Source organism: Pseudophryne corroboree, chromosome 9, assembly GCF_028390025.1.
Source record: "Pseudophryne corroboree isolate aPseCor3 chromosome 9, aPseCor3.hap2, whole genome shotgun sequence".
NCBI classification, from domain to species: domain Eukaryota; kingdom Metazoa; phylum Chordata; class Amphibia; order Anura; family Myobatrachidae; genus Pseudophryne; species Pseudophryne corroboree.
In genome coordinates, this window is record NC_086452.1 from 109,171,469 (window position 1) to 109,183,302 (window position 11,834).

At 43.2% G+C, this 11,834-nt stretch overlaps 1 protein-coding gene across 8 annotated transcripts in view; it reads left to right on the forward strand.

Annotated features, from left to right (window-relative positions):
• The window catches only part of RASAL2 (RAS protein activator like 2), a 544,136-nt gene that overhangs the window by 527,651 nt on the left and 4,651 nt on the right, over window positions 1-11,834 (forward strand). For 7 of the 8 annotated variants that reach the window (XM_063939723.1, XM_063939721.1, XM_063939726.1 and 4 more), the window contains 5 exons: window positions 984-1,183; window positions 2,442-3,303; window positions 7,648-7,785; window positions 8,535-8,737; window positions 8,823-8,910. In XM_063939723.1, the coding sequence (XP_063795793.1) occupies window positions 984-1,183; window positions 2,442-3,303; window positions 7,648-7,785; window positions 8,535-8,737; window positions 8,823-8,910 (1,491 nt within the window). The remainder of the gene's footprint in view (window positions 1-983; window positions 1,184-2,441; window positions 3,304-7,647; window positions 7,786-8,534; window positions 8,738-8,822; window positions 8,911-11,834) is intronic. The other variant, XM_063939722.1, reaches the window with a different exon arrangement.

Below are 11,834 nucleotides of genomic sequence, written 5' to 3' on the forward strand. Positions count from 1 at the left end.
CATGGAAAACTCACTTAATGAGATGCTGTGACCCACAGCTAATAAACAGTGACGTGGTGGTTTGGCTAGCAGCTCCACCTATAGTCCATTGCCCACTAGGCACATAGCAGTGCCATAATTAGGACAGATCTCAAACTGGATACTTCCGGCCATTACTTAAAGGCTTTCTCAGCCACTCACTGTATGTAATACCCACTTCACTCATTTGTAAGTATTAAAACTGCATTAATATAAAAGATATGAACTTGTAGATTACTGAATTATTTTTCTTAGCGGTTGCAGGTAAGAAAGTAACAGTGTTGGATATATTTTGTATTTCCGCCATTATATAGGTTCATATCTTTGTGTTCTGTCTTCTGGTTTGCGGTATTGTCACTAGCTGTGTTGTGGTGTCTCTAAACTTTTGATATCTCAGTGGTTGATGTGTGCTCTTCTGATCAACTGGTATCACGTATAGTCCTCCATGTTCTACCTACATTGTTCATTGGCATCAGTAATAAGCTCCAACACCTGGCTGAGCCCCTAGACAACTACAGTAGTCCTCTGAGTAACACTATCCACCTCTCTAAGCTCCTTCCTTGTCTATTATGTCAGCATGCTCCTCTTTACTCACCACCGGATGCAAACACCAGACTTACCCCTTTCTTCCCTGGCATCCTTTTGTAGTATGTCCGCTTTGCATGTCTGTTTTGAGTTGGAATGGCAATAGTTTTAGTTTTGTTGAGCATGTATTAATTATTTTCTTTCTGGTTTTGAGCCAACCTAATTTCTTCTATTTCCTTTTCTCCCTCGCCCTTTCCTACCCCGATGCCTGGCTGCACCCTGTCTCCTCCATCCGTCACATCGTGGTTGATAATACGGCTCTGCGCTTATACAATGCGCTCACACATTCATATGAACAAAAAAAACACCTGCCCTCCGAAACCCCTTCTTGGCCTACCCCGTCACAATGGCGGATGTTACCACCCAATTTATCCAATCAGGGTGAAAATTCCTTCCTACAGGCCACCGTGGAAAAACTGGGACCGCTACCTCGCATCCTCGCTGACATCACCAAATCACTGACCAATCCCACTCCCATCCAGCAGCAGCTCAGACGATTCAGTGAACACAGCTCCACCCCTAATGTAAGTGGCAGCCTATCATCTGGACTTCAGAAGATATTTGAGGACCCTTCTGACGGGTGAGAACATATATCTTGAATATACTGCTTTTTTCATAATTAGTTTAGACTGCTTAATTAACATCTAGTGTCACAGGCAGCTGAACCTGTGTAGGACATTATGCTATGTAGGAAATAAAACAGGAATAGGATATTTTGATCTTCATGCCGTGTTTGTTGTCCGCGCTGATAGTGAAATAAATAGCCCTCACCGGCTGTTCTCTTCCAGTTCGGTGATCATTAGCCTAATGTATTTCACCATCGGGTTAGGTTTTCTACTCTTACCTGCCTTTACTCTGGTTTTATATCATTCTGTTACCGTCCAGCTGAAGAAGACATGAGAGGGAATATAAGGGCTGTGTGAAATGCAGATGAAATCATGCATGCATTTTGCCATACATGCTACAGTGAGAATCCAGTTTTGTTGCTATTTTAATGATCCCAACAGAAAATTCAGTGTTTGCTTACAGCTGAATTCTTTCACACATAGTTACAAAAGCTAAAGTGTGCCGTGGTGTTTTTTTTTTTTTTTTTTTTGTATTTTCTTTGTTATATTCAGCAAATCTGCCCAGCTCTTATTTCCAAGATGGTTAGTTCCTCAGGACATCTCATCATAGGGCAAATGTATTAAGCCTAGAGAAGTGATAAAGCAGTGATATGTGCAAGGTGATAACACACCAGCCAATCCGCTTTCAAAAATATAATGATTGGCTGTTACGTTATTACCTTCCACTTATCACTGCTTTATCACTTCCCCAGGCTTAATACATCTGCCCCCATGTTCTTAAAATTGTGAAGATACCATTGTAAACTTAATAGTTAGTAGTAACCCATTATATGCCAAGATGCCCCCACTCCCACTATGTCCACGCTTCTCCTCTTCTGGTCTGACCCATCTCCATCACTGTGGTGGGAGCTATTGGTGGGGTGACACAACGGAGACAGGGCAGGTCATTGCGCATTATTCTATAGACATTCCCAACCTTTGTCCTCTGGGCACACTAACAGGGCAGGTTTTAGTGATATCCTGGGTTTAGCACAGATGGTTAAATCAAAATAATTGAGGTACTAATTAAGTCACCTTTGCTCAAGCATGGACATCACTAAAACCTGGACTGTTAGTATGCCTTGAGTACCAATGTTGGGAAAGCCTGCTATAGACTGTTGGTCCCAATAGTTTATTTGCTAATCATTCTTATGAGCATTGTTATTCTAAAAAGGTAGTGATTTTTAAGACTTTCTAAATAAGGTTTTTTTGTTTTTTTTTTGTATCGCGCAGTGAACTTCTCAAGCTGAAGTCTCCGATCATTGAAAACACAGACAACTACTTCAGGGGGAAAACATTGCTGCTTGTACAGCAAGCATCTATCCAAAGCATGTCTTACTCTGACAAAGATGAACGAGAGAATGTACTGCCCAACGGGCGCAGCGTGTCCTTGATGGACCTGCAGGACTCTACTGTAAATCATAGCGAGCATTCCTCTGTTGTCCAGGAGCCACCCTTGCGTTTAACGGGCAGCCAGTTGTCTGTTGCACATGTAGCTACCATCAAGCAATTACGAGAAAACCAGAGCACACCACAAAGTGCTCCACAAGTTAGGAGACCCTTACACCCGGCCTTGAGTCAGCAGAGTAGCTTGCAGCCCCTCTCTTTCCAAAACCCTGTGTACCACCTCAACAACCCACCACCCACCTTGCCCAAGGCATCTGTGGACTCTAGCCTTGAAAACTTAAGCACTGCCAGCTCTCGAAGCCAGAGTAACAGCGAGGAGTTTATCCTCAGTGGACCCAGCAATAGTAGTATGGAAGACTTCACTAAAAGGAGTTCGCAAAGTGAAGACTTCAGCAGGAGGCACACCATGCCGGAGAGGCCCATTCCTATAGCACTGCCACGACAGAATAGCACGGGGCAAGCCCAGATCCGTAAGACTGACCAAGCGGCTCTTGGTGCCCGAGCGAAGGCCCCACAGTCCTTGCCGCACAGCGCTTCTCTACGCAGCACGGGCAGCATGTCAGGCATCTCTGCCACTCTGCTAGCTGAGCCTGTGCAGAATGGGAACCGCTCCAGACAGCAGTCAACATCTTCCCGCGAGAGCCCTGTACCAAAGCTACGAGCTATACACCGCCAGCAGACGCAACAGGTGAGGGTGGTGATTCTACAACACTTTGGGCGGTATTCAATTCTTTTCACCTCCTTCCACAACCATTCTGCTTCTGCTGACAGGGGTGGTATAATCATTTCAGCTTGCTACCCCTGGAGTAGCGAGGGCGCTCAACCCTTTACGCAGCTATACCTGGTTACTATGGGCGCAATATGTGCGATAATGGGGATCACTTTACAAAGGAGATTGGGCGTGATACATCATTTGAATACCGCCCTTTTGTATTCAACGGTGTTCAGGCAAAATACTGAGCCCTAATTCTCACTATTACCCCTTTCACATCGCAAAAATAACCCGGTATCGACCCAGTATATTGCCGGGTCACTGTGCGATGTGAAAGGGCCCATGGAAAATTCCCGGGTTGCATGACCCAGTAATTCAACTTGGGTGATTAAAAAGGTTTTGTTTTTCGAACATGGAACTTAATTGCAATGCGATGTGGCAAGGATGCTCCAACAGACTGTGCTGATTAACGTGATATGTGACACTTGTATATCTGAGTTCAACTGAGTCTCTGAATCTGTACAGTAAGTGCTACAATGTAAGTTCTGTTTACTGTCTCACTCACACAATATATGTGTCATATATCAAATTAATCAGCACAGTCTCCTGGTATGCCCTTGTCGCATTGTGTTGTGATTTACACACATTTCTGACATTAAAGACGCCCAGTGTTACCAGAGCTACACGGGACCTGGCGGCTCACTCACACCAGACCTCTCGCGCTGCATGGCATATTGAGGCTGGATGTATGAGGCCAAGGCTGTATCAAGCAGTGACCGGAGTGAAGAAGTTGCCCACGGCAACCAATCAGCCCTCTGCATTTCATTTTAGAGAATGTACTTGGTGCATGCTACCTTGAAGCTGATTAGTTGTTATGGGCAACTTCTCCACTCTCTTCACCTGAATCTGTAAAGTCACCCTTCTGAGCCTATGTAACCACTTTGATGTCACGTAAAGAATTTTGTGTCCATCAACCAGAGAGGAGCGTTTCAGTTACACGCTACAGTGGGGGGACATTCTTGTAAGGGTCCGACCCCTGCCTATAGTGACAGGATCAGTTAAAGCTAGGGAAATCTCATGCAGTGGGCTGTTTGTCTCTTCTATATAAAATCAACTGTATGCATTTCTAAGGGAGCAGTAGGTGATACCGCCGCACGGGATGCCGAATGTCAAGATACCAACATCTGCATCCTGCACACCAGTATGCCGGCAAGGGGGTGAGTGCAGTGAAGCCCCTGGCGGGCTACAGGTTCTATTCTTCATCTATGGGTGTCGTGGACACCCATAGAGGGGGAATCACTTACCTCACCGGTATTCCGGTGGCTGTATAGTACCCCAGTCGGGATCCGGCATCGGTATTGCGACAGCCAGGATCCCGACGAGTGGTATGTTAAGCGCATACCATTTATAACATACTGCAGTTAATTTAACAAAGCCCTCCTGTAGCTTTGGACGTACACATTCCAGCGTGCCATGCAACAGATTTTCTATTAGAGCACGGTAGAACTGTGGCGGTGCTTCCTGGGATGTGTAGTTCCACAGCAGCTGGAGGGCTGTGTGTTGAATACCCCTGAGTACCGTATTGGTCTCCCTTAGAATGTTGCTGACATAAGAGAGATTTCCACGATAAAAACGAGGTTGATACAAGTAGAAAAAGTTGAAGAAAACTGAAGGAAAAAAAATCCACTTTTACAGAGATTGTTATTGTTTATTTAAATGGATATTGGGACTATTTGCGTTATACCTTAGTTTTCAGTTACATACCTACAGTAAAACTATGACTAGGTATGTGTGCCAGGTATCGTAACGCAAGTTGTCCGGAAGGAGACCCCGCGCTTGAGCATAGGCGATTAAATAAAATGGATAGAGGTGCGAGGGAAACCTTACGATGCTAGCGGACAGTACAGTGCATTTTGTTGATGCCAGGAAATTGAATTTCCCCCATTGTGACTTCAGGTGTATCACCCTAAAGCATGACATTGCAAAGCAGACTTGTTATAGCAGTGGTTCAGAAAACGTTCTTAAATCACAGCGCCCTAGAGTATCAGCATTTTGTTTCACGCCACCACTAGGATCAAAGTTTTTTTTATTGATTTTTTTTTTTTTAATACAAATTTAAGTCAATTGTGCCTACCAGTCATCCTTAGGTTCAGTTATGTGGTGGTGTACAGTTGTGCCTCTGATAGGCCACATGGTTTGATAGTCCGTCACCAGCAATAGTTTTGCCTATCACTTTGTCCATAAATATTTTGATTTGGTACTGGACCACCAACCCACGGCACCCCTGCAAGAGCCTTGCGGCAACCCAGGGTACCTAGGCACACCGTTTGGTAACCACTGTGTTATAGGAACACTTCAAAATGTCCTGTTCTATCCACCTTATTGTAGTGTTTGAACTTATAAACTATATACTGTACCTAAAAGGTTTAGATTTAAGTGGAAAACCAGACGAGAGTTGCATTTAATATTATTTATTGCTGTTTTAAATTTCAGGGTTCTCGCAGCCCAGTAAATTTAGCCCAAAGTGTCTAATTTGCACATGTATCACCTGTGCAGAATCTAATTAATTTCTAGATACACAATTCTGTAGATTGTCTCTAAGGTTATTTTTGTCTTTGGGGTAAAGGGCATATAGAGTGTTCTGTCTGCTCTCTCCCCACACTCTTCGTGTAACAACACTGATATCATCGAGCCTTTTTCTCTGAAACTGTGCACACCACTGATGATGGTTAGATGACGCACAAGGGAATGTATATCCTTAGTATAGTATTATGCTATCCCTGTGTGCAGGATATGGCTATAATTAGTAACCTGTCTGACACCTCTATACCTGCTTTGTTACATTTCTATTCTTTTCTTGAGCTTGCCACATTCAGTGTCACACAAGTTGTATTGTGAGATGTAACAATGGGCCTAATTTAGACCTGATCGCAGCAGCAAAATTGTTCTCTGATGAGCAAAACCATGGGGGTAATTCTGAGTTGATAGCAGCAGGAACTTTGTTAGCAGTTGGGCAAAACCATGTGCACTGCAGGGGAGGCAGATATAACATGTGCAGAGAGAGATAGATTTGGGTGTGGTGAGTTCAATCTGCAATCTAAATTGCAGTGTAAAAATAAAGCAGCCAGTATTTACCCTGCACAGAAACAAAATAACCCACCAAATCTAATTCTCTCTGCAAATGTTATATCTGCCCCCCCTGCACTGCACATGGTTTTGCCCAACTGCTAAAAAATGTCCTGCTGCGATCAACTTGGAATTACCCCCATGTGCAGTGCAGGTGGAGCAGATACAGTATAACGTGCAGGGAGAGTTATATTTGGGTGTGGTGTGTTTAAACTGAAATCTAAATTGCAGTGTAGAAATAAAGCGGACAGTATTTACCCTGCACAGAAACAAAATAACCCACCCAAATCTAAATATCTCTGCACATGTTATATCTTCCCCCCCCCCCCTGCAGTGCACATGGTTTTGCCCATTAGAGAATAATTTTGCTGCTGCAATCAGGTCTGAATTAGGCCCAATGTAACTTAATGATGACTTCTACAAGCAGAAATGCTAGCACCAAACTAGGGGTGTAGTAGGGTATGCCGGCGGCCGGGCTCCCGGTGGCCAGCATACCGACGCCAGAATCCCGACCGCCAACATACCGACAGCTGGGCGAGCGCAAATGAGCCCCTTGCGGGCATGGTGGCGCGCTATCTATTCTCCCTCCAGGGGAATCGTGGACCCCCAAGAGGGAGAAAAAGTGTCGGTATGCCGGGTGTCGGGATTCCGGCGCCGGTATACTGTGCGCCGGGATCTCGACAGCCGGCAAACTGAAGACCACCCCTAAACTAATACCTTAATAGCTTTCTAAATGATAATAATGTGAAAATAAAAGCATTCTAAATTTAGATAGAGATGGCCATTTGCAAACAACATTTCAAGAGTGCATTCATGAAGCTGGTTCCTATTGATACAACGTCGCCCTCTTGTGGCTTTCCACTGTACTTGTTTGCTTGTTAAATTCTATTTCCTGAAAAAACCTTTCTGTGGAACAGGGAGAGGAAATATGTGCCTTCCATGGAATTGTTGAAGCTATCATTTTGAAAGAGCTGGATAACAATGTCTGTAGTATTGGTTTTGTTCTTCTGGCAGATTGTATGGGTGGATCTATTTTATCTTAATGACACATTATTACTGGTGCTGCAATAAATATAGATAAAACAAGGATTTTCAGTACTCTGTTACCATTTAATGATCCAGCAATTTGTAAGAACTGTCCAGAAACAAAAACAATGTGCACTTCTCTTACATCCATTGTTACTCTGTTTCCAGGTCCAGTCACCTGTGGACTCTGCGACAATGTCTCCTGTAGAAAGGACGGCTGCCTGGGTGTTAAATAATGGTCAGTATGAGGATGAGGAGGAAGAAACTGTGGACCAGAACAAGGATGAAGCAAAACCTGCTGAAAAGGTGAGAATTGGGACAATTAAACATGGCAGCAAGTGATATAGAATGCGTACCCTTTCAGCGTTCTCCAAAAGTTGCGCAGCTCATTGTTCAGAACTGCTGGAAGGACGACACCGGCCGCCCCCTCCCCTTGACCTTTCCCAACCTACCACTGGAGGCAAGCCCGGCAGCATTACAGCCTTCCCCTTCCTATCCGGTGCCCGCCAAACAGTAAGATATGTCGGATGAGAGTGGGCAAGGGTGCACCAAGAACCTCTGCTGACCTTCATTAATAGGGTTCGGTCTGCGCTCCCCCATCCCCCCTCCCTCCTGGTTCACGTGCATCCACACACCTCTGGAATAAGAGTAGGAGGGTTTTGGGGAGTGTAATTAGATTACAAGACTGTAACCCTAACCTGTGCGGCTACACTTTATAACACTGTTATAAATGTTCTTGCAGCACAAATATTATTATATAGACATTTCTTAATTGTACACTAAATGAATACAAAATGTTTTTAGATTTTACTATTTTTTTTGTAAAAAGAACATTTGTGTGCCCTGTTAAGTTGTTATGTGTAACAGTCCAGACAATAGCACATACTCATTTGGTGGTTGCACAGATCTGGATATTTTAACGTAGGCAAATTGTATTGTTGCTGTTTTTATTTATTAACGTGTATGTTGAAAGGCCAGCCACAATGTGGTACTTCTGTAGTTGGATAACAAGTATTAGTTGCTTGTAATGAAAAACCTTGTCCTTTGCTTCCCAGTATGAGCAAGAGATAGCCAAGCTGAAGGAGCGATTGAAGGTGTCCAGCCGTCGCCTGGAGGAATACGAGAGACGGCTTCTGGTGCAGGAACAGCAGATGCAGAAGCTGTTAATGGAATACAAGTCTCGGCTGGAAGACAGCGAGGAACGTTTGCGGCGGCAGCAGGAAGAGAAGGACAGCCAAATGAAAAGTGTCATCAGCAGGTGAGCTCCAGATAAAGACTACCACTTGCCCATATCACTCTGCTTCAAGGACTCTGCTCACATGTCTGTCATTCTCTCCTTCCAGGCTAATAGCAGTAGAAGAGGAACTGAAAAAGGATCATGCGGAGATGCAGGCTGTCATCGATGCAAAGCAGAAAATCATTGATGCACAGGTATGTACTTATCGCCCTCAAGCACCTTAATGCACATGGCTTTCATTTCCTAGCAAAGATCAGGAGAAAAAATGAACAAGTTGATTTGTAGTGTGCACTTGTTATTGTCCCCTGTCACCTTTAAAAAAACATACAGTATATAAATGTTTAGTATAACTGTCGACACGCGTTTCAGTTCTGTTGGTTGTGCAGCTGAACAGAAACTGTTTTTATTGCCTACACACAGCAGCCCCTTCGTGGCCAGAACCAATGCTCAGATTGATGGTCATCTAGCGCTAATGACATCACTGTGCGCCTCTTCTTCACTGATGTCACTTGTTCCTAGTCCATTAATTTACAGAATAATAAATGAGTTCAGCCCAGAGTAGAGCCCTCCACTGTGTGTAGATGAGTATAACCTAACATAAATGTGCAGATCTGTAAAATCTGGTGAAGATAGTTTCATTTCAAGATCCAAATTGGCAACTTGATCTAGAGAACATCAAAAAAATACACATTGATAAATAATGCTTAATATGACATGAATGTATGTGTCTGTTTTTTTTGTTTGTTTTGTTTTTTACTTTTATCAGTAATGCATTTTCCCATATTATTGACTTTATGTTTTGTTCCGATATCTAGTTTTGTCTTACCTTTATTTTTGCTCTCTTGTGTCAACGTCTTAGACATTTTGTATATCAATAAACTTCCAGTGAATACTCTCCAGAACCATAAATACAATAGTTCATCGTATTTGATAAGTAGCTAGAACATTTCTTTGGGAATCCATGTATAAGTGCATGTAACGCGTTTCACTGTTATCTCCCTTTTTGTGTTGCCAATAGCACTTATCACTTGTAGCATTGTTTTGTTTATAATTACTGTTTCAGTTTGCAGTAGCTAATGAAAGCCTGTGACATACCGTAATCCATATGAGCCTGAACTGCTTAGTCAAGTTCCACACCTGTACTGACAGGTTAAATGCCGTCCTCCCACCCAAAGGCTTTGGCCAGTTCTGAACAAATAGAATTGGGTTTGATTGGAACTAGCCCATTTCCCAAATTTCATAAACAAAACTGCGTCTCATGACTTGGTTCCACCGGCTTATATTTGTGTTTTACAGATGCATGTCCAACGCGTGGGTAATTCCTTTATAACTAGGCCCTTGGAAGGGGAATGTGTGTCAACAGAATAAGATACATTCCAAAGACTATAGCTCTAGAATAAACTGTGGTTTCTGGTGTCACAACTGTTGACGTGCATTTGACAAGCTTTACAAATACTTTTAAGACCAGTGGGTATAAAGCCTACGTGGGCTGCATTAGTCACAAGTACTGTTTTGCACCTGACTGACAAAATGAGTCTTTGATTTTCTTGATGACAAATCAGACTAAAAAAGTGCTTCAAAAATGATTATTTAAAAAAATTATGAATAATTGTTTGTTAAACAATCAGTGATCGTGAATCCATTATTTTTAGGAAGGAAATGTCACGTCACTGGTCCATGCTGTTGTAGAGTAGTTCAGTGTTAAATAAAAAGGTATAGGAAGGGGAAAGACTGCAGGGTCTATTTACTAAACCATGGATAGAGATAAAATGGACGGAGATAAAGTACCAGCCAATCAGCTCCTAACTGTCACAGTCTGGGTTTGAAAAATGACAGGAGCTGGTTGGCTGGTACATTATCTCCGCCCACTTTATCTCTACCCAAGGCTTAGTAAATAGACTCCACAATGTGTCTCAGAGATATTTCTGCCCGTATGCAGAGAGATAACGGATGCGGCTCTTGAGATATGTTATTACAGCAGCTGGAGAGCCACGGGTCACCTAATCCTCCTCTGTTACACATTTTAGGTCAACTCATTATTTCTGGCAGAAACTCTGTTAGTAAGATCATTATTTTAACTCCTTTTGTAAGAATTTTTTTTAGTAATATTACTGGATGCATTTTTGTCTTGGTGGCCATTTGTAAATAATAATCCCATTTACCTGTGCTTTGCAAAACTCGGTCTGCTTCGTGCTTGAATCAGCCAGGGAGATAATCTGGTTGTCATCGGAGGACAGGGTTGCATCACTGTAGTAGATGTCTGTATCTTCTGTGAACTGCACGTTATGTAAATAGGATCACGTGGTCTGTCCCTTGTCATGAAATGGCAATGGCGGGGTCTCTGGGGATTCCGTCTCCTTCCTCGCTAAGCAGAAATAACCGCTGATCTTCTCTCTCATGTTAGTCTCATCACCACTGTGTTAAATTACAGGTCATTAATGGGACTGTAACGCAAACAGGCAAGTAAAGCAAGTGCACTTACCAGCTAAGCAGTGTACCCAGACATGGCCTGTGCCTGATCTCCTACACATTCCAGCTCCTCTTGGTCTTGTCAGAGATATGGGGTTAGATGGAATAGTCTGCGAACTGCGGCTTCCTGGCCAGTCTGCCCGATGTTTTAACGTAGCAATCATTTAACAAGCAAAATTGACTTTTAAATGAATGATGCTGTAGAACACCGACCAGACATGCCGGTAATCCACCGATGCCTTTAGATTGCAGGCTGTTACATCTGACCTATAATATTAGATGAGGTGCCCTGTTCTCCCAAAGCCTCAGCCCAGTGTACGTAGGACTGAGGTGTATTAGATGCAGCTATTATGCAGCTCCTCTGAAGTAATATAAATAGATTAATGGATAGTCTAATCTGTTATGTACACAGTCATACTGTCACCCGATTTTAGAGTATTATGGTCATATATGCAAAGTGTAGCCTGTGTCTTCTGTAGGAACTCTTACCTGTCAATGTCACTAACTCCTACTGAGTACTGAATAGACGGGGCTGTATGTCATGCATGTTGCATGACTGTGTGTACTGTAGGTGATAGGTCCACTGCACTGCCCCCTTGAGGTATGATTTAGATTTGTGTGGTTTATATAGTGTGTAATATTCTAGATT